The 27,719-nt window shown below is 39.5% G+C and overlaps 2 protein-coding genes across 7 annotated transcripts; both read right to left on the reverse strand.

The window, feature by feature from the left end:
* Positions 1 to 1,400: 1,400 nt before the first annotated feature.
* Positions 1,401 to 21,672, reverse strand: rufy2 (RUN and FYVE domain containing 2). Of its 5 annotated transcripts, none has more exons than XM_065953043.1 (20): positions 21,353 to 21,672; positions 19,343 to 19,609; positions 14,523 to 14,696; positions 14,209 to 14,326; positions 12,339 to 12,440; positions 11,870 to 11,993; positions 11,225 to 11,289; positions 11,057 to 11,122; positions 10,480 to 10,549; positions 10,183 to 10,284; positions 9,939 to 10,073; positions 9,754 to 9,846; positions 9,045 to 9,119; positions 8,854 to 8,951; positions 4,342 to 4,461; positions 3,985 to 4,114; positions 3,763 to 3,857; positions 3,339 to 3,387; positions 3,036 to 3,116; positions 1,401 to 2,516 (listed from the first exon to the last, which is right to left on the reverse strand). In XM_065953043.1, exons 2-20 carry the CDS (start codon positions 19,416 to 19,418, stop codon positions 2,373 to 2,375), a joined length of 1,917 nt encoding a protein of 638 aa, XP_065809115.1. In that variant the 5' UTR covers positions 19,419 to 19,609; positions 21,353 to 21,672; the 3' UTR covers positions 1,401 to 2,372. The 5 variants fall into 5 exon arrangements, with proteins under 5 accessions (XP_065809115.1, XP_065809114.1, XP_065809116.1 ...); XM_065953042.1 differs by having other exon boundaries at positions 19,343 to 19,612; XM_065953044.1 differs by having other exon boundaries at positions 9,957 to 10,073; positions 19,343 to 19,612; positions 21,353 to 21,671.
* Positions 21,673 to 22,231: 559 nt separating this feature from the next.
* On the reverse strand, positions 22,232 to 26,795 carry LOC109997167 (uncharacterized). 2 transcript variants are annotated; one of them, XM_020651591.3, is made up of 2 exons: positions 26,338 to 26,795; positions 22,232 to 23,314 (listed from the first exon to the last, which is right to left on the reverse strand). In XM_020651591.3, the coding sequence occupies exons 1-2, from the start codon at positions 26,677 to 26,679 to the stop codon at positions 22,979 to 22,981; spliced, it is 678 nt and encodes a 225-aa protein (XP_020507247.1). In that variant the 5' UTR covers positions 26,680 to 26,795; the 3' UTR covers positions 22,232 to 22,978. The 2 variants fall into 2 exon arrangements, with proteins under 2 accessions (XP_020507247.1, XP_029136158.1); XM_029280325.2 differs by lacking the exon at positions 26,338 to 26,795 and adding an exon at positions 24,188 to 25,526.
* Positions 26,796 to 27,719: the final 924 nt, after the last annotated feature.

Consider the following 27,719-nt stretch of genomic DNA (forward strand, 5'->3'; position numbering starts at 1 on the left):
TTTCTGTCACTTGATTTAATCAGAAACTGCTACACAGTCAAGGCAACATTTTGTTGGCAATAGTTGAACCATTCAACTGGCAGGTGTTATTAAATCAAAGTGCCACAGTGATTATCAACATGGTGTATTTACAACAATCAACACTGTACAAGTTCCCATGAAGGCTGGGAGGTTCAGAAGAGTGACACTGTACAAAAACATTCAGGCCTGAGTGCAGTTTAACATTTTGCCTATAGTACTCGATAATGATATGCTTTATTCGTGCTTTTTAAATATTAGCAACAGGAAAATGAACCCAGGCCTGTCCCGTCTCCATGAGGGAATGAATACTTCCAGTTCTTAAAAAAGGTTCAGGTTGTAAACATTGTTTTTAAGTACAAAACTAGAATGTGCAGTTAACTCACATCATTACCTGTCAATGAGGAACGTGCACTTATCAGTCATCAGCATTAGTTTGACATAAAGACAAAACTTGTCTCAACCTTGATTTAAAAAAAGTTTAACATCTCCCCTCTCAGGAATGGAGCAGCAGTAATATGTGGTTCTTCTATAATGTCTCCTTTAGCACATATTACAAAGAACTAAAAGTCAAAGTTCAACAAGTTCCTGGACTTCTTAAAGAAAAAAAAAATCATGTGCATAAAACAAAAATATAAATACTTATCTACACCTTCAGCAACATAGGATTGGCAAGTGTCCAATCATACTTTGTGGCGGTTTTCTCAGAGGTGAGACATTAAAAGTCTGTTCTTCTTCACACGTAGTCAGTGAAGAGGTCGTGTTGGGAGAAAGCTGTCAGTGGTTCAACAGAAGAGCTACCAGAGAGGAAAAAAATCAGATGCTTTTCTTGGTCCTTCAGGCAGCATAAACTGCATCAGTTTCTCCAAGAGAAACAGGAAATTTACCTTTAATCAAGACTGCTTCTTTGGCTAGTATAAGTGAGTGTTGCTCCGATCTCTTCCTCTATGCAGGAACCCTCTCGGTAAAAATGTAGTGCTTATTTTGGCAACAAGAGAAGCACATGTAGGTAATAAATGTCGCCTTTACACAGGCACAAATGGCATCAACACTTGCAAAAAAACCCCAAAGATTTTCAGTTTCTTCTAAAGGGGAACTAGTCTAGTCTTTGCATCAGCAAAGCACATCTGCCCCTAGCATTAGTTTGCAGAAAAGTTTCATTTAAACACTGAGAAGCATGGATGTTACTTTCAGGCTTTTTTTAGTCCGTCGGAGCAGAAGATGGCAGGCTACAAAACGTAATCTATGAGGTTCATGGTAAACTTTTGCAGCTATGACAGCATCACGACAAATACAGATGTTTTGTAGCACACTCTACCTCTTTCACTGAACAGTAATAAATATTCAATTTATATTTCAGTTTAGCATGTAGTGGTATTGACTTGTTTTTTTTTTTGTGCCTGTGTAAATGCTGTCTTTGTGTTTGTGTTCACTGGAGGGTGTAGTAACAGTAACAAGGCCACAGTACTGAATGTATAAATGATATAATCTCTTCTGTTTACCTTCAGGCTGCATTGTGTAGCTGAACTGTACAGGGGGATTTATCAAAACCTTCCACCGCTGATCAGTGTCAGTACATGCTGAGGGTCCCCTACATCCATAACATAGGCTGTATATAATCAGTACGTTGTAGAACTGTGTATACATAATATTTATGTATTCATCTTTATATGCAGTCTAGGAGCCAAACTTTTTAAACCTACAAGGGTCTGTCTGGGTTTGAATGTGACTACCAGTGAGAAAAACAAAAGCTTACAGCTTTCTGACAACTTCCATTACCGCCTGAACAGTCCAGCTGTTTGTTCCTGCTGTGCCCTGCCCAGTTCAATGTTTCACAGGAATGTAGAAATAATGTTGATTGTATTTTAAATTATGGGCACACATTGAATGTTTGATAATGTAGACGTATTTGTGGCCACTGCAATACTAAAACGACCCACTGTGCAAGTCTCTTTTCACCCAGGCCATGGATATTCATATTGACTGTAAATGAATTGTGTCTTCTGCTTCACTAAAAGTTTGATTACCAGCAGTAGTGATTGCTTACGATTTGACAGACCAGAGATTTGTCTTATATGAAGTTAAGACAATTAGGCTCACGTTATAGTAAACTAACAGAGCCCTCACATTCAAAACAAGGAAGTAGAATGAAACAATGAGGTCAGAATGATGCAGATGTTCCTCATAATTTGTCTGTGCAGGACAAAGTGTGCCAAGTGTACTAAATTTGGATTCACATGGTCTGTCTATAGCAGCAAACACTTTGTCAAGATAAGTTGCGTTGTGGATCTTGCAAAGGACTGAAGTGATTTTTGAGTCTGGTCTCAGATTGTTTGAGGCAGTGTGGCACTCCTTCATGTTGGATTGGAGGAGCATCTCTGTAGGAGGAGGGCGTGGCAGGTGTCACAGACTCGGACTGGTTTGGGCGAGGCGGGGAGAGGGAGCTCATTGTCCGAGCAGCTGTTACAGAAAATCTCCCCGCAGTTCCTACAGTGATGCTGCAGAGAGAGAGAGAGAGAGAGAACTAACATAACTACAATTGTGTTTTAAATAAGAGTAGGGTCTCCGCTTTTACAAAATCAATCAATCTTTATTTGTATAGCTCCAATTTTATCGACGACACATATAAAGGGTAGGTCTAGACCAGTGGTTCTCAACTGATCGAGCCTCAGGACCCACCAACTACTCCTTCATGAAATATCGCGACCCAAATTTCTCATCTTTTTCAATCAATCAGATTTGTTTGTGCAGTTTGGACGTCAGACATTCTGAAACAAACTTGTTTAAAACTAGCGCTTTATAGACTTTTTGACAGCATTTGCGACTCACTTTTGGGTCCCAACCCACCAGTTGAGAACCACTGATCGAGACCATACTCTGTATTATTGACAGAGTCCCGGCAGTGATCCACCATGAACACAGCACTTGACCACATTTAGTAAATTAGCAGTGGCAAGAAAAAAAACTTCCTTTGAACAGTCTTTTTTATTTTTCTATCTCTTCATGTTAGTTCTGACCTTTCGTCTCGAGATGGAGAACTCCTTCTCACACAGCTTGCAGTGGCTGGCCTCCTTGTCCTTCAACCAAACCTGACCCCCCTGAAACAACATCACACCCTAACTTTACAATTTAGACTCCACAAGACAGACATATTTTACTCATGTTATTGAACCTTGTCTATCGGACATATTGTAGTACTGTCCAGCAGTTTATTTCTTTTATATCATACCTAACTTACCATCTTCAGGATGCGGAGATTGAGATCTCCAACATATTTTATTTATTTAATTTTTTATCCCTGTAACTCACTGTCACTTTACCTGAAGAGCTTTGTTTGCTTCTTTGATGTCCTCAATCTTCAGTTTGGATCTTATGACAAAACAACGAGACAGTTCTCAGTGAGGGGAATAAATCAAATCAACCACCACAGGTCATCAATCAATCTTTCCCTCTGAGTCAAAGTAACATCAAACTAATTATTTAGGAAGGCCCTTTTTAGTTTCATGGAGTAGGGTTATGTGCAAAAATGTTAATTATTTGAATGCTTTATGATGCAACTGAATCGTGTAAAGAAACTCTGTAACAACACTTGCATGGTCCATGATTCTAAGATAATATAATAATGAAAATAACTCTACTTTGAATGTTTTGAATAAAGACTATTCATCTTTCCAAAAAGGCCAACAGTGACAATGAAACTAAGTGCAGTTTGGGGGAAGACAGTTTGAGCTAAAGCACACATACTCGCTTAGTTTGGAGCCCAGTTCCTCGAGTGCTTGTTCTTGGTCCTCACAGATTGATTTCAGCTGAATGTTTTCATCTTGGAGGCGATGGAACTCCTGATAAAAATAAATAAAAACAAAAACACAAACGACAGAACATCGTATTCAGATCAAATGAGATCTCAGTCCGAAAAGACACAAATAAAAACATGTCATCGATGTCGTTTGCCCTCATCTCTCCAACCTTTTTCAGTCCGTTGATCTGCAGCGCCTCTGTGCTGAGCTGAGACACCGTGTCTCTCTCTCTTTCCAGATCATTTTGTAATGTCTGCCTCCACTCCCTCTCTATCTTTAGGTCTGTCTCCAGCTGCTGGCTACAGATATGGACATAAAAGAACCAACAACACAAAGACAGGAATCACACAGAGACAGAGAGAGGTATAATATACTGAGCAAGAGAGTGGAGAACTACTATGCTAAACACAGCTCAAACACTTTACATCTGTCCAAACTCCACAGCTTCTCTGATATATAAATGTTCATGTTGCATGTGAGCACAGATCTACCAGTCAGTCTGTGTGGGGATGCTTTTTAAGCTTACAGTTGCCGTTCTCTGTGTTCGATCTGCCGCTGCAGGCTGTCCGCCTTGTTAGCGAAGTCCAACTTGAAGCGTCTGGTTCCCTCCTCTGCCGAGCTGCGGTGCCTCTCTGCCTCCTGTAATCTGCACCATTATAACCAGGGACAAACTCAGGACCATGGAGAGAAAAAACTGGGGGGGGGGGGAGCAGGTGATGAAGGGAGAGTGTGAAAAGAACAGGAGGATGAGATGGATGGATGTCTATAAGGAGGGATTTTAGGAACTGAGGCTTCTGGGTGTGGACATGTAGGAATGAAGACTCGGGATGAATAAAGGATAGCACAAGAGAGTAAAACTTAAGAGAGAGGGGAGATCAAAACACAAAAGGAAATAATACAAGCAGGTAATGACTTTAAATAAATATATGATGACACAATGAAGATAAAAACTGCCTTAAAGAAAGCAGAAAAGACAAGAAAAAAAGGGTAGCTAACTAAATTCAGCAGGTCAGTGAACTCTAATTCCCTACATACTTATATCATTATGATTTTGAAAAGTATTGGCAATGCTAATGTTCCATTCAATATTCTGCAGGCAGGAAACTTTCATAGGAGACTTCATCTCGCTTTACATCCACTTTAGCTACCGCACATATTTGGACAACAGGAATAAATCCCAGCCGACAGCAACAGTTGACACAGAGCTTTATTACTCTGTTAAGTCATGCAATAGAAGTCCCCTTGGACTCTGAACATGGCAACAAACTCACGCCACACCCAGCCATCTCAAAACATCTACCTTTATTGATCACGGTGGTAAAAGACAGTAGTTGTGAGCCTCCAGCAGCCGCACTGAGTGTTTATTCTTCTACAAACTGAGAGGAGTTACAGTACTATGAGCTTGGGCTTAGGATCAGTGGAATGACTGCTTCCTTATCTATCACAAGAGTCAACAAAAGATGACACACAACACATTCAAATTCCCATGACAGAAGCTCCAGAGGTTTACATCTGTGTCACTACAATTCTTTGCACTTGGTTTGGCTCCGTCTGATCTTCAGGAACAACGCGTGTGAGATGCACTGAGGCTGCTGGTCCTGCAGAGATGTTTTTTTCTGATACAACAGTAATTCTTTTAGCCTATGTGAATCTCCAGGAGGATGACGAGCAAGAAGGAGAAGGGCTGTTTTTGGAACCCCCCCCCCCTTTTTTTTTTACAGTACAGACTATTGTATTCAACCTCCTCTAGTTTTTTTTGTGTTCAAAAAAACTAGTGTCTACGGCATGTTAACTACTGTTTGCTAACAATTTCACCAACAATTTCATAGTGATGATTTAAAGGATGAAATGTTTAAAATCTCTTTGTACAAAGGCCTGATGTCTGATGCAGCACGTTTCATCACAGCCAGTCAGAAGCAGGTCAGGAGGTGCATCACATGCAGAGAAAAACTGGCAACACATTTAAAGCTGAAGGCTGCACAAGCAAACTCCTCTCTGACGTTTCATGTGCAGTGAGTGACTGACAGTGGAGAATCAGGCAGATATTAAAAAAGCTAGTCTGCAAGTGTTCATGTTCCTGCTCGTATTTTAGACCTAAGCAAATCCTCCATGAACAGAAATTACAATTTTGTTATAATTGCCGTATCTTGGCAATCACTCCTTCAACTTCTTTTGAAACAACTCGGAAGCTGTGTTAGAAAACTCGAATTAAAGCTTGGAGTGCACCATCTTACAGTTTGTGCACTTTTAGTGACTAATTGCAAAATGAATTGGACTAAAAAATAATAATAAATATATTAGCTCCCAGATTATTTTAGGGGGTGTTGCAATCATCTTGATCAAAGTCACAGATTTACACGAGGAAAAATCTTGCTTTTTAAAAAAACTGAATGTTACGCATTAAACCCAATAACTTTTGTACGTGTCCACATGTTGAATTGAAACTACTTAAAAGTAGTTTTGAAACTAGCATTAAAAGAAAGCTTCACTATAATCATTCTTACTCAATGTGAACAATAACAAATACCCAATGATTACACCTCAGAGCCCACACAGTCAACTATATTACTGTCAGTGTTACTGCACATAAACTGACGACTAGACACAGGTAGAGTAGTGGTAGTGTAGGAATGGGTGTGTGCATCATCAGCATGTGAAGAAATGAAGGAGTCCCTGATTGGGTCAAAATGTTTGTTTTTTTCCAGTATCGATTAAAGTCAACTGATGTAATATTCAGACATTTCTCTGAGCAGCAAACCAAGATATTTACAGGAAGCATGTCTTTGTTTTCCAGCAGATGGTCTGTGGAGGATTTAACTGAAGATCTTAAAACATGTTGGAGTGCTCACTGTAAATTACAGCACTCTGCTGATGATGATCAGTGTCAGTCACTACACCCTGCATTCAAGTTTCACCTGATTCTCTGGCTGCCCTCTCACCTACAGTCTGAATATTGTGTGCAAAAAACAGGAATGTTCCTTTAAGTTAAGTCTGTTTATTTGTAATGTCTTTAGTTATCGTGTGTCTACGTGTTTGTCCTCAGAAGGAGATGTCCTTGACTAGCTTGTACTGGTGCTCTGTGTCATTGCTGGCACACTTAACAAATGACATAGCAAGCGTTCTGGTCTGACTGAGCAAATCCTTATCACTGCACAGGGAGGCAGGGGGAAGTGACGAAACGAGGAGGTTTCAAGGGGTAAAATGAAGAATGGAGGAATGGATGGTCAAAAAGAGACGAACAGGAGGGAGGAAAGAAAGGAAGGAAGGAAGAAAGGATGTCAATACATCAGCATTCTAGGTGGACCTGGTTACACTGAACAGCACAGCACAGCAGTAAGAGTAAGTAAAACGCATGAAGTCACAGAAATCTGCTTTCAGGCTCTCAGGCTCCCACTGTAATCAGATTTCTTCAGTCTGGGTTTATTTCCCTCGACAGTCAAAGTATGAGTGATGAGAAAAGATGGGGAGAGGAAGCAGGAAGAATTAACGTGTGGACAGATATATGACTCTAGAGCAGATAAAAAGTGGTATTTTAAGAGGCAGTGTGCGTAGAATAAGACTATAAGACACGAAATTTAAGCCTGAAAGTTTCCTACGGTTTTTGACCATTTTGATTTGCTGCTACAACAACACAAAACTCCCACTCAAAGTTCTACCAGACTACATAAAACCTTCAAAGCAGGAAACAAAAACTTACACAACCAATCACAAATAGGATGGGGAGATATAAACCAATGGAGAGGGGAGGGGGAGGGATGAACCATGTTGACTTGTAAACAATGGGGCGAAGAGGGGTCATAAAGCATCAATTCACCAGAAGATTTCATCATGCCTGATGCAGATTTGGAACATAGACGTAAAGAGAATTACTAACATAGCATGCATGAAAATATTAGCTGTTATTTATTAGACATGAGAAGTTAGGATGCAGAATTTCCTCGAGGAAAATGTTGGACAATACCTGACGTATCTCAACTTTTCTTTAATCAACCCTGTTGATATGTGATGGCCTAAACATAAGCATTAATTATATATCATGCTAATTGCTCTTTTTTTTTTTACTCAGAGGTAATCTTGTGTCGTAGAAATGTGTTAAATTTCTAAATGAATGCATGTGCTTCTATTTAATAACATATGTTTGAAATGTTCAGGGAAAGGATAAGATTAAGATATTTTAAATTCATATAAAACCTCAAAGGTTAGGAACGCTGTGTGGGTCCTCAATCAAGCTGAACAGCAAACGGGGGCTCTTCGGGGACGGTGGAATGAAATGGTGAAATGAATAGGACTAGATGTGTTTATCGCTTGAGACGTGTTTCACATTGAACGGCGTCGGTCTGCCACACGTTTTTGAATGAATTAATAAAAGCTTTTTAACTTTTGTAACAGAACAGAGTGCCTTGGATACTTTTTTTGTGCGTGTCTACTTTACTCTTCAGAGGACTTTTTTCACTGAAGCGAACATGTATGTTCAATGTTGAGGTAACCATTTATGAATCAAACAGATCTCAAAAGTCAGACTTCTATCAGCTGTTTATAGAAACAAATCAATACGATCACAAGATGCCATGGCAGACACAAACCCAATAATATGACTTTAATTTGGATTGTTGGATGATAATTGTCATGTACTTTATTTTCCAAGTTTACTCCAGGTCACTACTGCACAGCTTCAAATTACACCATGCAAAAGTCTCAGTTCATTGTTTACTAGTTCTCTTTTGGAGAGGTCAGAACGCAGGAAGACTTCAAGACTGATGCAGAGCTGGCTAAACACTGCACATCGATTCTAGGGAGGAGGGTGCAGGGGGGGAGACAGAGCTCTCCAATGTTTTGATTTCAGACTGCAGTGTCCATTTTAAACTCTACATGTCACGGTTACATATCGCTCCTTTAACAAGGGAAGTTCTGTAAGTAGTTAAAACATAAAGGAGTACTTTGTGCAGATTGAAAGAGGGGCAGAGGACGCATATAGAAAAAGAGATTTTCCAGTTTTTGTCTGTGTGTGTGCTGTGCCTTCACAGGCAGTGTATCTCACCTCTGCTCCAGCTGCTTCATGGTGGCAGTGATCTGATTGGTCTTCTCCTCCAGACGACTGATCACATTGTTCTTCTTCTTCATCTCATCATCAGACGACTAAACAAAGGAGAAGGAATGACTGTGATAAATCTGAATAAGAATGAATAAGTCTTCACAGAAGTGTATGTGCTCGTGTGTTTGTGTTTGTACCTGCATCTTCTGGTACATTTCTACGTTGATGGCTTTGACTTCATCCAGTTGGTGCCTCAGTCCGATCAGCGTGTCCTGTTGATGAAACACAAAGATGTCAGTTGAGTTCTGATGCTGTTTGAATCTCATACTCAAACTATCATGTGACAGATTCTAGTATAATAGTCGTGTTTGTCACGTTTCAAGCTAAATCCCATCAGAGAGCTAAAATGTATTTAAAACACACTGTATCGATGCATGCGTGTCAAACGCTGCATCCTGCTGACCCCTGATGTTTTGATGTAATGATCCCAGCGGCCTTCATACAAGCTGCCTTGATGCTGCTTAACTGCATCTCACAGCTTAGCTACAAATGTCAGCTGGTGGCGTTTAAGCAGCAGTGTTCACACATTCGTGCAGAGCAGCCAATCACTGGCAGGGCTGCCACGGCGACGGGCAGAAGTGGGAAAGGTATTACTGCTGCATGTGAGCATGTACAGACTGGTGCTTTATTTTAATCTGATAATTATCACATGCTCCCTCACTGTGGTAGTAATACATCTCAAGAGCAAACACATCATTTACACATCTTTATTTATATATGTAAATATTGTCCTTTTTCACAATGTTTTCACTAAACCGTACTGCAATAATTCAAAAATGCTTAAATTATTATGTACAATGACATATATTTGTTATTATTAATTAAAGAATATATATTTGTGCCAACCTGTTTTTCATGAATATCTTTCTCTAGAAGTTTCATAGCCAGCTCCATTTCCTGTTTCATCGACACCTGGACCACCAACTCATTCTCCACGTCCTGAACAAAAAAGACAACACATGATTTGGATGTGTATGACCTGTTACTATTCTGTCATAACATGTATTATTGGAAATATTTGATTCACACACAAACAGCTGCGGTCCGACCTGTCGGAGCTGACACTCCTCCTTCAGTTGCCTCTGAGCCTCATTGTACATCTCATCCAAACCCTGACGAGACTGTCTGTATGTGTCTCTCTCCACAGACACATCGCCTTGGGTTACCTGGACAATTTACAACAATAAGAAGACGTGAAAGTCATAGTCATGCATACGTTTTATCAGCAGGAGCTCAAAGCAACTGTTGAAATGTTTTCTTAGTGTGTCTGTGTACCTCTAACTGTTGTTGTGTCTTTGTCAGGATGAGGCTGTTTTCACTCCTCAGCTGCTGGTTTTCCTCCTGGAGTTTGATGATGTTGTTCTTGGCTATGGCTAACTGCCAAACGAAACAAAAACAGAATAAAAGTTTGAGAATATTAAACTTTGACTTCATATGAAGGTATCGTATATTTCTGTGTAACAGACCATGCAAGTGGATCAAGATTAAGTTATAAAAGGCACATAACTATGATGTAGAGACAGTTGTTAAACTCTGAGGTTAATGTACAGATGTTATGAGTTTGGGTCTCACCTCCTCTATGAGCTTCGAGTTAGACTTCTCTAAAGAGTCCACTCTACCTTGAAGACCGTGAACTGTGGAGCTAATTACACAAACAGAGACAGAAATACATGAACTTATCATTATTGTTATAGGTTTGAGTCATGAACTAGCTTGTTTTCAGTTCTGTCACAGCTGCATATGTTCATTATCTACATCCGTATTGCCATTTCAAACTGAGAATCACAAGGTTCATTAAAATAGTTGGTGAGAAAGGGAAATTCAAAAGAGGAAATGTGACACACTGTCTGTGTTATTATGAATCTGTCTGTGGGACCAGAAGGCACACATCTGCACTTCTAAAACAACAGAATGGTTTAAACTAAAGTGACTGAACACCAGGCCCATTTACATTTGTAATGACACATTCAGTCTCCTGCCTTTGGTTAGGTGCATCATGGCACTCCTCAAACATCAGACAATCAAATGATGTAAATTGAAATATGAGTTAGAAATATAAAACATTATCAGCGAGTAAAAGTAACAAAACACTCTCATATCTGGAAGTCAAACCTAACACAAGTCTATTTCAATAATAAAAACATCTTACTTGAGTTGTCGGTTCAGCTCCTCCACATAGTTCTTCTGATCCAAGATGGATGCTATCTGGCTATTCCTGTAGCCATGGAAACGGTCATAAAACAAGCTCTGCATCAGATTGGGAGGCCTAAGACAGCCAGTGCATTAACTAACATTGATGGACAATAAAAGGTCGTACCTCTCTTCACTCCTGTAATCATCGATGTCATTCTTCAAGTACATGGAGAAATCAATCACCCCAACCTGGAAAAATAAATAAACTAATAAAGCTAAAATCTCTCCAAAGAGGAAACGTCTGCTTGAAAGAAGCATTTCCACAAAAACATGATGTTTTCATTTAAATCAAATCTTTGTTTGTCAGTCCGTGTCAAAGCGACTACAAGTACCTCAGCCACAGACTCAGGTGTGAAAGCAATCTGTGCAGGTTGTTTGAATAAAACTGTGTTTGCAGTGTGGAAAAAGTCTCCTGCCATGGAGTAAATATAAGACACTGCAGTGTCTGCTCTCTAGCTGCTTGAAGCAAAGACAAAGTGACCAAACCACAATCCAGTCCTGTCTGCATTTTTTCTTCCTCATAATAGAGTCTAACTGTTTCTTTTCAATGAACTTGTGTTCACAGGAAGTAGATTGATATCTTTCATTGTTGGAGATTGTGAAATAACGACTTCTCCTTTCAGTATGGTGTATTTGGAATACGTGATCTGATCAAAGTGAGAAAAACAATGTTGGACAACGCTGTCATGCAAACTCAGCTCATAGTAAAGAACAGATGTACATTTTGTTCATTCGTATGGGTAACAAACAGTATCAGAGCTGTGCTTACCTGAGAGTCCAGGTCCTCGCCTTTGACACACAGATTAGCATCGATCACGTTCAGACCGACCAGCAGTCCTACGATTACTGCTCCCTCCTCTTCCAGCATCAGCGCTGAATTCTCATAGAAATCACTGCAGAGGAGACACAAGAGGTTCTCTACTACTGAAGGGAAGTTCAAACGTAGCAGCATAAAGGGGATCAGCTTTAATTGAATGTTTAAGCTCTTTAATGTTGTTATTGTGGATGTGAAATGACTTTGGAGTAAGTGAAGTTTTCATTTATTGTATGAAAGTACTTCAAGCTTGAGTTTCATAATCAGGTTTGCTTGGGAAATAAAATCTAGAATCACCATCTTTGACCTTAAAAGGCCTAGTGTGTTAATCAGACACTGTTACAAAAAGTTTCTGTAGCCAAACGTATGGTCCTATGTATGTTATCTGTGTGTCACCATGTGTATAAACAATACGTGTGTGTACCTTAGCAGGTCTTTTCTGGTGATGAGAAGTCGAAGGTAGTCAGCGAGCCGTTTCTGCATTAGAGCGAGACGCAACCAAGCTCTGGCCCTGCCTAAAGGAGTCCTGAAACACACACACACACACACACACACACACACACACACACACACACACACACACACACACACACACACACACACACACACACACACACACACACACACACACACACACACACACACACACACACACACACACACACACACACACACACACACACACACGATAAGAGTAAATTCTTGGGAGGTTGTGCTGGGACATTGTGAGATTGATCTGCAGCTTCTTCTTTTTTTTAAGTTGCTTTAATTTGACCTTCTGTGTTCCTGTTTGTTTCATATAACAGATAAGTGGTCTCACCTACATCACTCTTCTCTTTTTCAAGGCTTTGAACCATTTACAGTAAATTGAACACGGCTCATTTCACCTCTCTGCCATCTCAGCAACTAAAACCGCACTACAAACCGTTTTTTAATGAATAATCTTATTCTCAAGAGAGAAAAACATGACTGTCTGTACTTCATGTTACAAGAACACTGCTCTGCTACATGTCTGTTGGTCTGACTCAGCACCACCAAAGGAAACACACTCTGCTCTCCCTCTGAAACAGAACAACTGTTTCCTATTTTGCTGGATCAGACAAGACCTGAATATTACTCACTTGATTCCAAAGTGGAAGTGTGCTGCTATGCAGTGACTAAATAACTGAATAATATGATGTGGGGGAAAAGTTGAATTATGACCTCTCTCACACAGAGCTATCAACACTCATCCTCTAAACTGTAAGTTACAATGAAACAAACTGCTTATTATTACATAGTACACACTAAGGTGGGAATCACACAAAAAAAAAGGATGCAATATGATACAATACAATCCAAAACATGGCCTCAGCAACGATTATATCACCATACAGCGATTATTCAATAACTGATATATTGAAAGACTATCCTGTATTGATACAACACAAAATCTGATAAACCGAAGAAGACTACAAAATGCCTCTTAAAGGTAAAGTGCAGAATGAATGTATCTATGCATGTGTTAGATTCATCTCTTGTCACGCTAACCATTCAACATCCTTTAACTTCTGTCTGATACTATCGTAGTGTCATCTTCTCCCTCGTAAGTTTTTTTTCTTATATTGATATTTGGCAACCAGCCAAATTGTATCACAAGAGTAAGGGTGACTATACATTTCCAATCCCTGCTGCATCAGAACTGGTTTAGTTTAAAAAAAGGTGTTTATTAAACAAAAGTGTCTGAGTTGGTAGAGTCGTCGCCTCTCAACCGGAAGGTCGAGGGTTCGATCCCCAGCTGGGTAACATGTCTGATGTGTCCTTGGGCAAAACACTTAACCCTGAATTGCTTTTGGTTCTTCGTTGGCGGTGAATGAACGGGCTTAGTTACTTCTGATGGATGATGCTACACAGCGACCTCTACCATCAGTGTGTGAATGCGTTGGTGTGACCTGCAGTGTAAAAGCACTTTGAGTAGTCGGAAGACTAGAAAAGCTCAATTCCATTTACCATTTACAAACTCAGTTTGAACACAGTACTGCTTACTACCTGTTTTTAATAGCTTTAGTGGAGTAACAAAGAGTCAAAAGAAAACCAGGATGTGGAGAAAATGTGGAGAGGAAGAAGTGAGAGTACAGTGAAAGAAAAGGTGAAGTGAAAGTACATCACACTCAGGTACTAAACCGCTGTGCCTCACGTCACATGCTCGTGTTACAGATTCCTACATGTGAGTCTATGCGGTTGTGCTCATGGCTCATGTTTCTCTAGCATGTGGTCAGGGTTAAGTTGTGTGTGTTCATAAATGTGCTCCTTACTTTAGTCCGGGCAGGTCTCGTACCGAGGCGGAGATCTCTGCTGCTTCAGGACACAGTTTCTCCACCAGCTCCAGAGGACCCCACAGAGACTTGTTAAAGCCCAGAAAGGATTTCTTCACTGCAGAGAGGAAGAGGAGAGACACAGTCAGACCCACACCGGGGAAAAGGAAATCTAGGAATGACACCTTTTTTTATTAAAGAGGCTTCATACAAACACACTGCGGCATGAACACAGAATATTAATAAGGTGGAAGGTTGCAGATATATTCCCACAAGCACAGCAGACACTCTCACTCTCTCTCTCTCTCTCTCACCTCGGAGGCCATGTTTGAGACAGTGCTCCATGACAACAAAGAACTGCTGCAGAGGTGGGTAGTCTGAATCCAGTGTTCGTCCAAAGCTCAGAGCTGACTCGATCAGCCCTTTAATACTCAGCTTGGCCATGTTGAGCAGGTTGGCTCTCTCCATGGCCATGGGGTCTCGCATGGCTGCAGGAGGAAACAGAAAAAGCACCAACACTTCCTTTAAGTTAACAGAAGAAAAGACCTGCCTGATTTGAAGAATGCACACATCATGATGTCTAATGATCACTAGCTGGACACACTGGATTAAAGTTTATTCTTTATAATACATGTGTTTGTAATGAATGCAGTCACAGCTGTTTTAACTGCGAGGAGTAAGAATCATGTGAAGGACACCTCGTTGAGTTTGTTGTTTCTTTGACCATCAGCACAGGTTGCTAATAGAGACAGACTAAAACCACACCAATTTAAATATTTTGAACTGCTAAGTGACTTCATGGGCAGCATAACCAAACCCAAAGAATAGTTATTGAAATTTAACAGGCACTCATTTATCATTTATCACAGAACTGCTAGAGACCTTATTACACGTGTACTCATATCCAAGCTTGTCATTAAACCGTCCAAACGTACTCGTAAAAAAACTGAGACTAAAGGTTTCTGTCTGTGACATAAACAACTAAAACATCGTCACAGATTGAAATCTGGAAATGATCAGTTGGCAAAGAATAACTGATTCAGACTCATTAGTATATTATTTTATACATAGAGAGGTACTTGTCTTGCTGACATAATAACAGAACGGTGTGTTGTGGGTGGGTCAAACCTTCAGCTATAATTGCTTTAGAAAAGACAAAAAAAACCATCAGAAAATAAATAAGGTCAATTTGCCTTATACTCATGTTTTTTAAGACTAATCATCTCACATCCCTGTTGGATTGAATTCCTGAAACAGTTGTCAACTGATGCAGACATCGTTTAAAAGCAGGTGTATGAATGCCGTGAGTGTCTTTCAGAAACTGAAGATGGTTGTGAGTGTGCAGAGCGTTATTCTGACTGACACACGAGCTTCTGGGAATAGTGACAGAGAGATCAGAAGAGCCAAGAGCTTTGACTAGAAAAAAACAGATGATGTTGTTCATCAGGAAATCAATCATGATTCATTTGTCAATTACATTTACAAAGACTCAAATGCTATAAGGCTGCTGTGTGAGTTGTAATTGGAAATATATATATATATATATATATATATATATATATATATATATATATATATATATATATATATATATATTTGTTGGATGTTTTTTGTGCACGAGTTTGAATAAACAAGACATGTGATTATTTTGACTTTTGAAGGTTGCTAACATTATTGTGAAATGGTATGGACAAAAAGATTGATGCATCAGGATATAATGGTCAATAGGATAAAGCTGTGTTTTAAAAGACATAATTGAAGCCCCAATTCAATATCCTGCAAAGTTTCTGACTGTAGAAATGCCATGGCACCAAACTAACACAGACAACTCAAGTGCGAAAAGTTTCTTTTAAAAAAAAGTGTACGGAACTGTTTGGTTTTTTTTTCTTCCATTTGGTTTAATGCACCATTTGAGGCTTCAAGCATCCGCTGCTGAAACTGAAATAGCAGGATGTAGAATCAAAAAGCATGAGGGGCAGCACAGATCTATGAGAAATCAATTTGCCACACGCAGAGGATGGTGAGGTAATGCTGGATGTGAAAGAGAGGAGACATGTAGCAGCTATCACATCAACACACATCAGCTGAAACTCTGCCCCATGACTGAATGATTGATTGATGTGAAGAGCCTGAGGGCTGGGTGTCATCATCAGAACTGCTTATATTAACCAGAACCACACACACACACACACACACACACACACGCACACGCACACGCACACGCACACGCACACACACACACGCACGCACACACACACACGCACGCACACACCTCTATTTCCTGCATGAATGACGCCTCGTTGACCTGATAACACCCTACCTTGAACGGTCCAGTCCCCGGGCAGAGAAGTTCTGTGCTCCGACACTTTGGGCAGGACGTGAATGCTCCCTGAAATGGTCTCGGATGCTTTCCTGGCCAAAGCGAAGATAGGAGCCTGCCATCGCCCGTCTCCTCCTCCTCCTCCTCTAATAGTGCTGCTACTATTAGCTTTATCTCCTGCAGCAGATTTCTCCTCCTGCAGCCTCAAAACGCCAAACACCTGAGCTTTGTCCTTGCTGCTGTCCGCTTCAGACAGATCGTGGTCGGCGGACGATGCCATGTTCACGTACCTCTGAAATTATCACAGCTCGATGCGAAAACAACCAGACTCATGCGGGTTGCTAACCGTTAGCTATGTGCCAATCACCCGGTGAACATTACGACAACCAGGGCATAAAATTACCTGCGTTAAACCCGGCCGAGGCACTGACAGGTCTAGCGAGTGTCAAAACAAACCGTGTTATCGGTGTCGGAAAGGAAAACGTACGCATCCGTCTGCATGGTGACAGGGCGGCAGCTGCTCCAGTTATTAAAACAAGTCTCTGACGTGCACCACGGTGTACTATACATTTGTTTACACCTAGCCGACCGAGCAGACAGTTTTGCTTCTGACCGTCCCGCTGCACCCTCTGGAGGGGCGGTGTCAAAAGGCTCACAAGACTCACAAAAGGAACACTACGTAATGATTTTAGGGGGCTGCCATGTTGTGGACGTGCCGCCCTCTGCTGGCTGCGGTGAGAACAGCACGATGTTACTGTACTGGAGTCCTAGTCACCAGAAATAGGCTATACAAATAAAATAATAATATAAATAAATCGCCTATAGCCTACATGAACTCACTTTACTAGGCCTATATTTTACTGACAAGGTAATAAACATATGTGATATCTCACTTGAGTGCTACCCTTTTGTTATTTTATTCTTTCAAAACTGCTCAGAGGTAAATATTGTAAATGATTTTTATATTTTTTATTCTAAACAGTTTGATGAACTCACAAATTATAATGTATTGTAGCTTAAACTACCAATACGTGTATAATTAAATTAATTAAATAAAATAGCATAGAGTTTCAACCAAAACATTATGAATGTAACTTTCACAATTGAACATTACAATTTATATTTTACTTGAGTTCTTCCCTTTTGTTGATTTCTTCTTCAAGATAATTAAGAGTGAAAAATTATAGGCCTAGGCTACATGCTACTCCATAGGCTAAATGACTTAAATTCATCAAGTTCATTTTCTTTTTGTTGAAGTAGACTTTTTTTCTTCTTCTTAATCTAGTGAATGACCTGATGCTTCCTTCCCTGTATTCTGGTCATTTTTTATGCTTGAATGACATCAGCACACGTTAATGGTCTGTGTTGTCTTTCAATACAAAAAAATGTACATGTTTTGGTTTGTGGTTTCTCCACAATATATCATGTGGGTCAGGTTTATTTGTATTTATTTATTTATTTTGACAGGGACAGTGTTCAGCCTATTAGCTAAACCAGAGTTAGCTATAAACTAAATGACATCTGCACTTCCTGGGCAGGAGACAGAGACAACGTCTCTGTTAAGAAACAATAGATAGGCTACACTAACAACATCTACACACCAATACACAACCACTGAACAATGGCATTAAATTAATCCACCGTAAATTTCACAAATTATATTAAAACATTAATAGTCTAAGAGCACTTCACTTTAAATACATCACTAAAAAACAACGACCACACCTATATCTAAACACCTATATCTAAACAAGACATCAACAATACCAATAATAACATATTCATACACTACAACATTATCAAACAGAGTTCATGAAACGTCATGTGTCTATGTGTGATGAGGACATGATTGAGTTGTTTTGAGCCATGAGTTCATCTTAAAATTAATTTCAGCAAAGCTACAGCACTCTCTGATTTTAACTCTGTATGGATTTCTTAAAATGTCTAGCTCTAATAGAGACGGCTGATTTGTCAAACCCAGATGATCTGTGCTGTTAGCTTGTAGACTTTGGACTCATGAGCTCAGTATTTTCAAAATCCTTCCTAATGCCGTGTTTTGAATGAATTGTGTTTCACCAGTAGAGGAATAAATGACAGAGGGAATACAGAAAGCTTTAGTAAAGAGGAAAAACACATACATGACGAACTGAACTGGCTTTGGAAAACTAAATAAAGTTTTCACATAACACAACCATGATACATGAAGTATGGCTGCATCGTGTTTTTTTTTAGATTATCAATAATACTCTTGATCATTTCCTACATTTCTTGTTTGGAAAATGTAATAACATTGTGTGTAAGGTAATGTCTATAAATGCTTGTTTGAGCAAACCATCATTCTAAAACCCACAGATGCTCTGTGTACTATCAATGAACGATGAATCTGTAAATATTCAACTTTGTCAAAACTGGAACCAATAGATTTATGGATTTGTGACATTGCGACAAATAGACTAATCGGTTCAACTCTATTCAAATGGTTTAACATTATGAACAGTCATATTTCAACAAGTTTATCAACACATGAACGCTTCAGAGCAAATATTGAAGTCATGGATTATGATAAGTTTGATTATATACTGTAGGTCCCTTCACTCTCCTAATTGATTATTAACTAAAGCTATTTCAGTTTGATGGGTTAATTAAAGCTTCATCAAATAGGTATTCTTTTATTAATTTAAACATTAATCCAGTTTTATAGTGAAATGATGTAATCAGCTTTTTGATTGAGGCTGTTTTAGGTCATGTATGGGATGAGGTAGGAGTTGATAGGATTTATCATCCTATAATAAGATCATTCAATCAAAAAGGTACCTTGGCTGTAGGCTAGTCGCTCCATACTCTCGCTGTGAGTGATGCCCCAGCGGTGGAGACTCTGAGGGGAGTACATGGTGAGTGGGACTCTCCTCTGTCCACTGCCCTGTTACAATGAGTAAGTCAAGCAGATCCTTGAGTCCTGAAGAGGCTCGCTGTCGTCTGGTTTCTGTTGAGCTGGAGCCACACAGTCAAGTTTCTCAGATTCCCTGGTAGAAGTGGATCATCCCTTCAGTTAGGTCAGCTTTGATGACAGTGCAGACTGGACTGCTGAGACACAGGGACAGCAAAAGCTTCTGGTAAAAATGTGAAAGAATAACTATATAGGACCTGACATCCTAATTGTGTAAAATGTTTCTCACTGAACAGCCCACTAGATCACTGGATGTTCGCAAAAATTGCTGTTAACTCACTTTTTACTTTGTAAGGCAGGTCCTGGTACAATGAAATTAAATAACTCTCGATTCTAATAATGAATATTGCCCAGAAATCTTCTTATCTAACGTCAACTCAAAGATCAGTTCCTGAATGCAATCTCTGTTACAGAGCAGTAAAACACCACTCACTCATACTGAACAGTACCAGACCATTACTGTCATGAATAATGTAAGATGTTCTTCCTTACTTTAAATATAATAAATCTTCAATTTCATGTAAACAAAAAAAGGGAGATTAGTCACAAGTAAATGTTTCTTTTTAAAACCAAATAGAAAATTTTCCTACCTTTTCTTTGTGGCATGAGCTCATAAGGAATCCATCTACTGGGCCTCCACCTCATCATAGTATTACATTAAAAGCCTTCAGCCACTCCAACTAAACAATGTTTGATCCATTACCTCACACTTAGAAAGAAACTGTAGCAGCTCGGAGGCTACAGTAAACTGCATTACATGGATCATTGGTATTAGTCTTTATGTCAGGCTTCTCTTCCTCTGTTTGCAAAAATGTCTCTCTCGTTCCCTCTCTCTCTAATAGCTCAGAGCTGACCAGGATCATATGACTGGTTTCTTGCAGATCTGTAAACTCCTTAGCCATTTACTGGCTGTGTTAATTCTCTGAATGGCTGCTTCTCAGCAAAATCAGCAAATAATTTGTGAGCCAGGCTACTTCTGCCTGCATGTTATCTATCTATATTCTATTCTTGTTTCTATCTCTGTTGACATGACAGTGCATGCTTCAAATGCACTTAAACTATATGCTTTTATACACACTGTTTTTTACCATCTTTTTTTCCTCTCCAATCTATTTGCTATCTTAAGAATAACTCAAAAAGTACACGATTGTTTCTCTTAATGTTTGATTGAATGTATTCATATTCATATTGCATTGCCTGTGTGTCTATTACTTTACATTGAATTGTGCTCTGAACGTTTGAATCTAAAAGAGTGATGCTATAGTTTTATCTCGCTGCAAGAGAAAAGGAGACAATTGCAAAACATATGGAGTTGTATGTACGGCTACATACAGCCTAATTTAACATCCAATATAAGCATGAACAAGACTCTTTCTTTCTAGGTTTATCTGCACATAATTTTCCTTTTTTTTTTTTACACACCCTTGTTTTTTTCTGTCTCATTTCTCTACTCCTATCCCTTCTGAACCACACCTAAACAAACACACCAGGAAGCACCACTTCCAGGGTGGTATGTTTGTACCATATGACTGTATTCATCACTGTTGGTACACACCCTTCAGAACAACAGACAACTGCAGGAACCAATCGATAGTCTTCACCGGAGCCTGTGCCTACCAATAGGAGTGTGATGCTGTTCATCATAGTAACCATCCTTTCATCCTGCAGCATTTGAGCCATGTGATGCTATGTTATAGATTCTTATTCAGTCATTTAACATGGAACTATGTGGTGGATTTAAAAAGTAAGTAACACAAAGTCACCTTTTTTATAATCTCCATAGGCAGTACTACAAACAGGGTAGGGATGCAATTTCACAAACTATTATTGTAAACACAACCCTTTTGAATATGAACAGTATATTGTTTGCATCTCACCTCAGGCAGTAGCAAGCACAGATCCTTATTTTTGTCGCATGTCAGCACTCAGTAGTCTGGTCCGGCAGAGTCTGAGGCAATGACTTGGTGGAAAGAGTTCAAGATGGACATGATCTACTTCCTGGAAATATGTACAGTCCAAGCTTCAGAGGAACCCCTTTCACATATTCTTGCCAAATTATCTATCTATCTATCTATCTATCTATCTATCTATCATCCAGATATCACTGGATGTCATCTAGAGGTGCTGCAAGGCTGTGAATGAAAATAAGCCTCTGTAGTTCTGAAGCAGTAAGCTGCTACACGCTCTGGAGACATCACCGGCAGAAACCACAACCATCACCCCACACAAAACCCAATGACAGAGCAAAGAGCCAGAGTGAGGGGGAGGGGTTTGGGAGTTACACAGCAAAAAGAAGGGAGGGAGGAGGAGAAGAGAGGAGAGAGGAGAGATGGGTGAAGGGAGCAGAGTGTGATACCAGGGCGAGCACTCACACAAACTTACAGACACAACCCAACCCACAACCTTTACTGTTTATATGAATGAGATACATGAGGATATTAAAGAAAACACACACAAGGGTCAAGCTGGTTGTTGCCAGCATGTGAACTGAATGGTGAGGGAGGTATTTGTGTGTGATATAAATTACATTGCAGCTAAGACAATGAAATAGTACTATATAGTAACATACTACATTTTGAAAAATGTTCAAGTTTATACTACACCACAATGAACAAACAAGTTTGGTTCTTGGCTGAAATACTAACAGGTTAAGCAGCAATGAAACCCCCTGAGCACATCTGGATGAGCATCAGCTCCTCTTACCTCTGAAAAGAAAAGGATTTAAAAAAATCTACAGACAGGAAGTGAAAACTGTATTACAGGAGCTATAAATATTTATTTGTCAAACATATTGTAAAAATAAGACTTTTCTGAAAGATGAAGACACATGTATACAGTCAGTGAGCACGATGAACTCTACACAGAGGGTGAGGAATAATAAGCAGGCAGTGTTGATTAGACCAACATTTCTTGTGGATTTACTTTATGGAATTTGACAATCCCCACTTCTCACATTGTTGTAAGAGCTGGACAAAGACTATACAGTTTGTTCAGCAGCACAATAAGTAATTGTGGCTTTAATACTTTTGTTCTGTTCATGTAAAAGACAACTTACCAATGCAAACATTAGCCAACCATAAAATGACTTTCTGATATCTGAATAACAAAGTCAACAGGGACACATGCACAAGACACTCCAGATTAAAGCACAAGTAAGCAGCAGCTGTTGTATTGAAATTCATCCGATTTTACTGCACGTTTACTTTAATAATCAACAGCTTGAAAGTTACTGTAGATACTGACAAACAGTGACTTCATCACCTCCTGAAGACGAGGCAGTTTTCTCTGTTTTCACACCAAAAGATGAATCTCTTTATACAACTTTGCCAACAATCAATTATGGAGATCTACATATTGATATATTTCAACAACACGAGTGTTTCACAAAGACATTTAATCATTTTACAATGGTAAAGAAATTCTATTGACATGTTTTAAAGTTGATTATATACAGTGATAAGCCCTTCTAACACTTATACATCATATTGATTTAACTTAAATGTTTAGTCCTCAAACTCTGCAGAATAAAGAATTTGCTGGAATTTCATCCGCACCTCCATTCTTTTTTTTATGGTGAGCCTCTTTAGTGAGGGCAGAAGGCTGAGTAGAAACAGTTCGTCTTCATCTTTGAGGCTGGCGAGGGCCTCTGCAGAATTTGTCTCTGTGGTTTCTGTGGTGGCTCGTCTTTTACGGTTAAGAGAGACTCCCATCTCCTGGTCGCTGTTTTGACAGGGCTCTGTCAGGGAAAAGCTTGTACTAACCACAGGTAGAGGGCCGTGCTGCTCCTTCTCATCTTTAACTTCTAACTCCTTCTCCTGGTCGTCACCACTCCCAGCTCCCTGTTTGGCACAAGAACAGCATGTCAAACTAAGGGTCAGCACAGCACTCAATAATAATAATAATAATAATCTTACAGTTCTTTGGAAATCACAGGCAAACACATGAAAACCTCTCATACTTTAACAAATAGGATGAAAACCATTGGACAGGTCTGACTGGGTTTATATCTTCTTTAATGTTCAACGATTTAAAGAATTGTTGTAAAAATGTTAAATACAAATGTTGTATTGTTTTCTACTACGTTAAGGCAGACCCTTTATGAATAATTGGCAAGTAGGCCTAAATAAATTATTACTGTCAAATATAACATTTTGTATATTGTAATGCAACTTACTGAGAAACTGCAATATGCAAATGATATGTTTAGGTTAATAAGACACAACATAAAACAATCAAGACAATTGAAAAAAAACAAACAATATAAATGAATTCCAATAGTTAATAATTGTATGTAAATTGCATGATTAGAATTCCTTTATTTTACACTTGAAAACAGTTTTCATAATACGCTCCAGAGATGAAATGTCGGTTTGGGTCAGCTTTATAAACCCCTGTGGACAAAACAGTAGCTTCAATCTCTTTGCTGACTTTGTCTTTTAAATGTGTAAGTATTGTTTTTCTCTAATACAAATAAACAAATAAAAGCTTGATACCTTTCAAAAGTGTTTGCCAAGGAAAATAAATTGACCAGCCTGAAACTCCTCCCAGGAGCTTTGAGTTTGTAATAAAATGAATGCAACGAATGGACTTTATTATCTTGACTTTTTTTTCCTTTTTTTTGATCATGCTCAAACACAGTGGTTTTTGTTTTGGGAAGATAATGCTGTTACACATGAAGAAACATGCAGGAGTGCATGAAACAAATGACTCACTGGCGTCCACTGATCTCCGACTAACGCGACAGCACTTTTCATGAGTTCCAGTTTATTTTTCTCGGTGTCATAAAGGTCCTGTATGCGTGACACGACCGTCCCCTGCGACGGTAGAGCATATAACTGGTCACAACTAGCCAACCTAAGGACGTCCCTTAGACCAGAGTCTTCCACAATGTCAACTGGCCTGCAGTCAGTGGCCACCCACTTAGCAAGCGCCGTAGTTAACCTGTCCTGTCTGACGTCATCCACAGGTGTGCAGCGGCCCTGCCAGCTCTGGTACAGCGGCTGCCCTACCACCTGACTCGCTGCACTTGTATGCTTTGCTCGTAGATGGTACCTCAAACTGGTAGTACTTCGGTGGTATTTTAATTCCGTTTGACACAAAATGCATATTACTTTAGACTTGTCAACTGTGCCGTCAGGAAGTATTTTAAAGTGAAACGCTCCGTTCAAAACCGATAACGCGTCGCTATTTTCCATCACTACAACAGCAGAAGGACAATAAAGCAGACTTCTTCTTCTAAGGAGTTTAATGACGGCTGGCATCAGTAGCTTAGTTGTTTCACTGGCGTCACCTACTGGATATTATTATCTTCACAGTGCCACATAGGCTACTTACAGTTTCGACTCAGTGATCCCTTTCTTGTCTATAACCCAGACTCACTAGTTTGGGCTTGCACCAGTCTTTCCAGTCTCCCCTATAGTGATCCTTTTTGCTTCACATAGAGTAAAACATCTCAATGTCCAAAAAAGGACCCCTTCATCATCAAGCAGCTGGAGGTTACCTCCCTGATGAACATCACCCCATCCTCCTCTGGGAGATCTGAAATGCTCATATAAAATAGTCCTACACCTGAGAGGAGCTTTCTCATTATGGCCTAACTCTGCAGCACACATAAAAACCCTGTCAGGCATCTCTCCATCAAAACTCAGGCAAACAGAGGAGGTTTCCACAGTAGCCTATAGGCCTACTCAGAAATGCCTCTGCCTCTACAGTCAGAGACAAACCCCTCAACTCACTTCTTCATTGCCTCCGCTCCAAATGGGAGGAAGCAAGATACACAAAAAAAAAAATCTCCAAAGATATGCATTTTCAGGGCTTTTTCTCTCTAACGCTTAGATAGACAATTACAACAATTCCACCTAGTTATAATCGATCATACTTCCCAGACACAATTTCTCCCTTATGTGTGTGGATTGAAATCTGTCTTTTTTTCAGTCACCAAGTTTTTTTACCCTCTTGTAGGGCTACTTCCCATTTCGTGCTCAGACTCTTACTTAAACTCAATTTCCAACCTCGGGGCCAACTGGGCAAAATAGCACACTAATTAAAAAAATACAAAGAAGAACATACATTGCTGCTGAGCTTAAAGGAATCAAGATTATGCGTAAAACACTGACAGACCAAAGTTTTGATCTTCTCCGAGTTTCAGAAATGACCTAGAAAAAAAGAACCTACTATATGCATGATTTGTGATGTAAGGTATTACACTGGTTCAAAAGCAAGAGGCCTATACATGCTATGTTGTGCTGTTTGCCTCATATATCGTGTTCACCATCAGGTCTAATTACAGATTTTTTCCCTCAACTGTTTATAGGTTCTTGCTTTAAATTACACATGTAACAGGTTATGTACATTTCTTGTATAAGTCTATTTATTAATTGCACAGTTTAAGTTTGTTTCATCTAGGGGTATTCTTTAAATCTTTTATCGGGTTAATATATATGTATGGGGGGGTGTGGCTTAATTTGTAACAAATGTTTCATGTCATGTACATCTTGTAACATGCTACTGGATGCTTTGAATTTCCCTCTGGATCAATAAAGTATCTATCTATCTATCTATCTATCATGTTCAACTAAAAAGCTTTTATTGTGAAAATACCCGGATATTCTGTGTTGTAGGTGAGTGAAGATGCACCTTACAGTGGATGTTTCGATGCCTAAAGCATAAAATATAGATAATAGTTAGCATTAAATAAATAAATGTAGCCTATTGTATGTTGCTGTTTTTGTGTCAAAGGTGTCATAAACCATAACAGCGGATAGAAGCCCACAAACAAGACGAAATACAATACCATTCTAACATGACAAATAGGTTACTGTAATGATGACATTTTTAAATAAGTGATGGATGGGCAACAAACCTCGTCGGTCTCCCCCATACCTGCTCCACCTCTGGGTTTGACATAGGCGCTGAGCCAGGCTAACTGGTGGTACAGTGCCGGGGCAGGCCTCTCCACTGGGTTCTCTTCGCCTGTCAGGGGAGGAAAACTTCTCTTCACCATTCGCTTCTTCGCTTTGCAGAACTTGTCGCGTAAGTTTTTCCATTTCAGCTTCACCTCTTCCTCCGACTTCCCCATGCTGCCAGCTATTTCTTTCCACGAGAAATGGCCCTTGTGATTGTCTTTGTAGTCCCGCCGTGACTGGTCGTACAGATTCGGGTGGTCACGTATCAAGTCCGCTAGCTTCTTTTCCATAGTGTTCATTTTTGTTTCATGTGTGTTTACTTCGCCGCGAAGTCCTGTCGTCAGCAGGGGGTGACGACCGAGGTTCGTCTTCGTCTTCGTCGTCGTCAGGCTACGGCTGGCAGAAGGAAGTACAAAGGCCCATTAATTCAAAATAAAAGATTTTTAGTTTTTTTTTTTCATCTATTGCTGACATTTATTTTTTACTTCAAAATATCCTATAACAAAATGCATTGCCCCATAAAGGTGTAGCTTCAAACCCCTACAGCCCTAAATATGTAAAGAGCTATGATTGCAGTACATTTACAAGAGCTCAGTTCCTCCCACATTGACTTTTATCCAGTGTACTGTGTTACCTGCCTGCAGACACAAGATGGCGTATTTGCTCTATTTTGTTCACCTCTATTTTGGAGTTTGTCATAGTTTTTTTTTCAGTGTTAGGTTGAGAAGATGTTCAACAAAACACAATCCCTGGGTTTATGGGGAATTTTATGGACACAAAATACATTTTGGTCCTAAGTAATTTTAAAAGGCCTCTACTAGACACTGGAAATGGACTGGAAATGATGTAGCCTATGTGGCTTAGTGTGGTTTGTCACTGTCATTATGTCATGGGATGAGTAGGCTATTCTCTTTTCCCTCTACTTTAGTTTGTAAGTGTGCTATCCAAGCACTGAAACAAAGTAGTTGTTTACACAGCAAAATTGATGCTTATGGTACACCTTCATAATTAACATAACATAATCAGGCGATGGATTTAAAATGTGCTTTGGACACATTAAGAATACCTTTAAACATTAAATCGTTCATAATTGTATATGATTTAAGTGTATGGTTTATTAAATATGTATGCTGCTCAAGGGTTTCCTTTTCTTTTTTTCCAAGATTTATTTTTGTGCTTTTTGTGCAAAGGTTTCCTTTTCAACATGTATTTAAAATAATGTCATTAAATTAGTTTGAGTCCTAATCCTGCAACCTTTTACGCTGCAGGATTGGGTCTTGTGGTTGGAGTGATTATCAAAGGCCAGAATTCAAATGAAGGCTATTTGAATTGTTTTTAA

Source organism: Labrus bergylta, chromosome 3, assembly GCF_963930695.1.
Source record: "Labrus bergylta chromosome 3, fLabBer1.1, whole genome shotgun sequence".
Classification (NCBI taxonomy): Eukaryota; Metazoa; Chordata; class Actinopteri; order Labriformes; family Labridae; genus Labrus; species Labrus bergylta.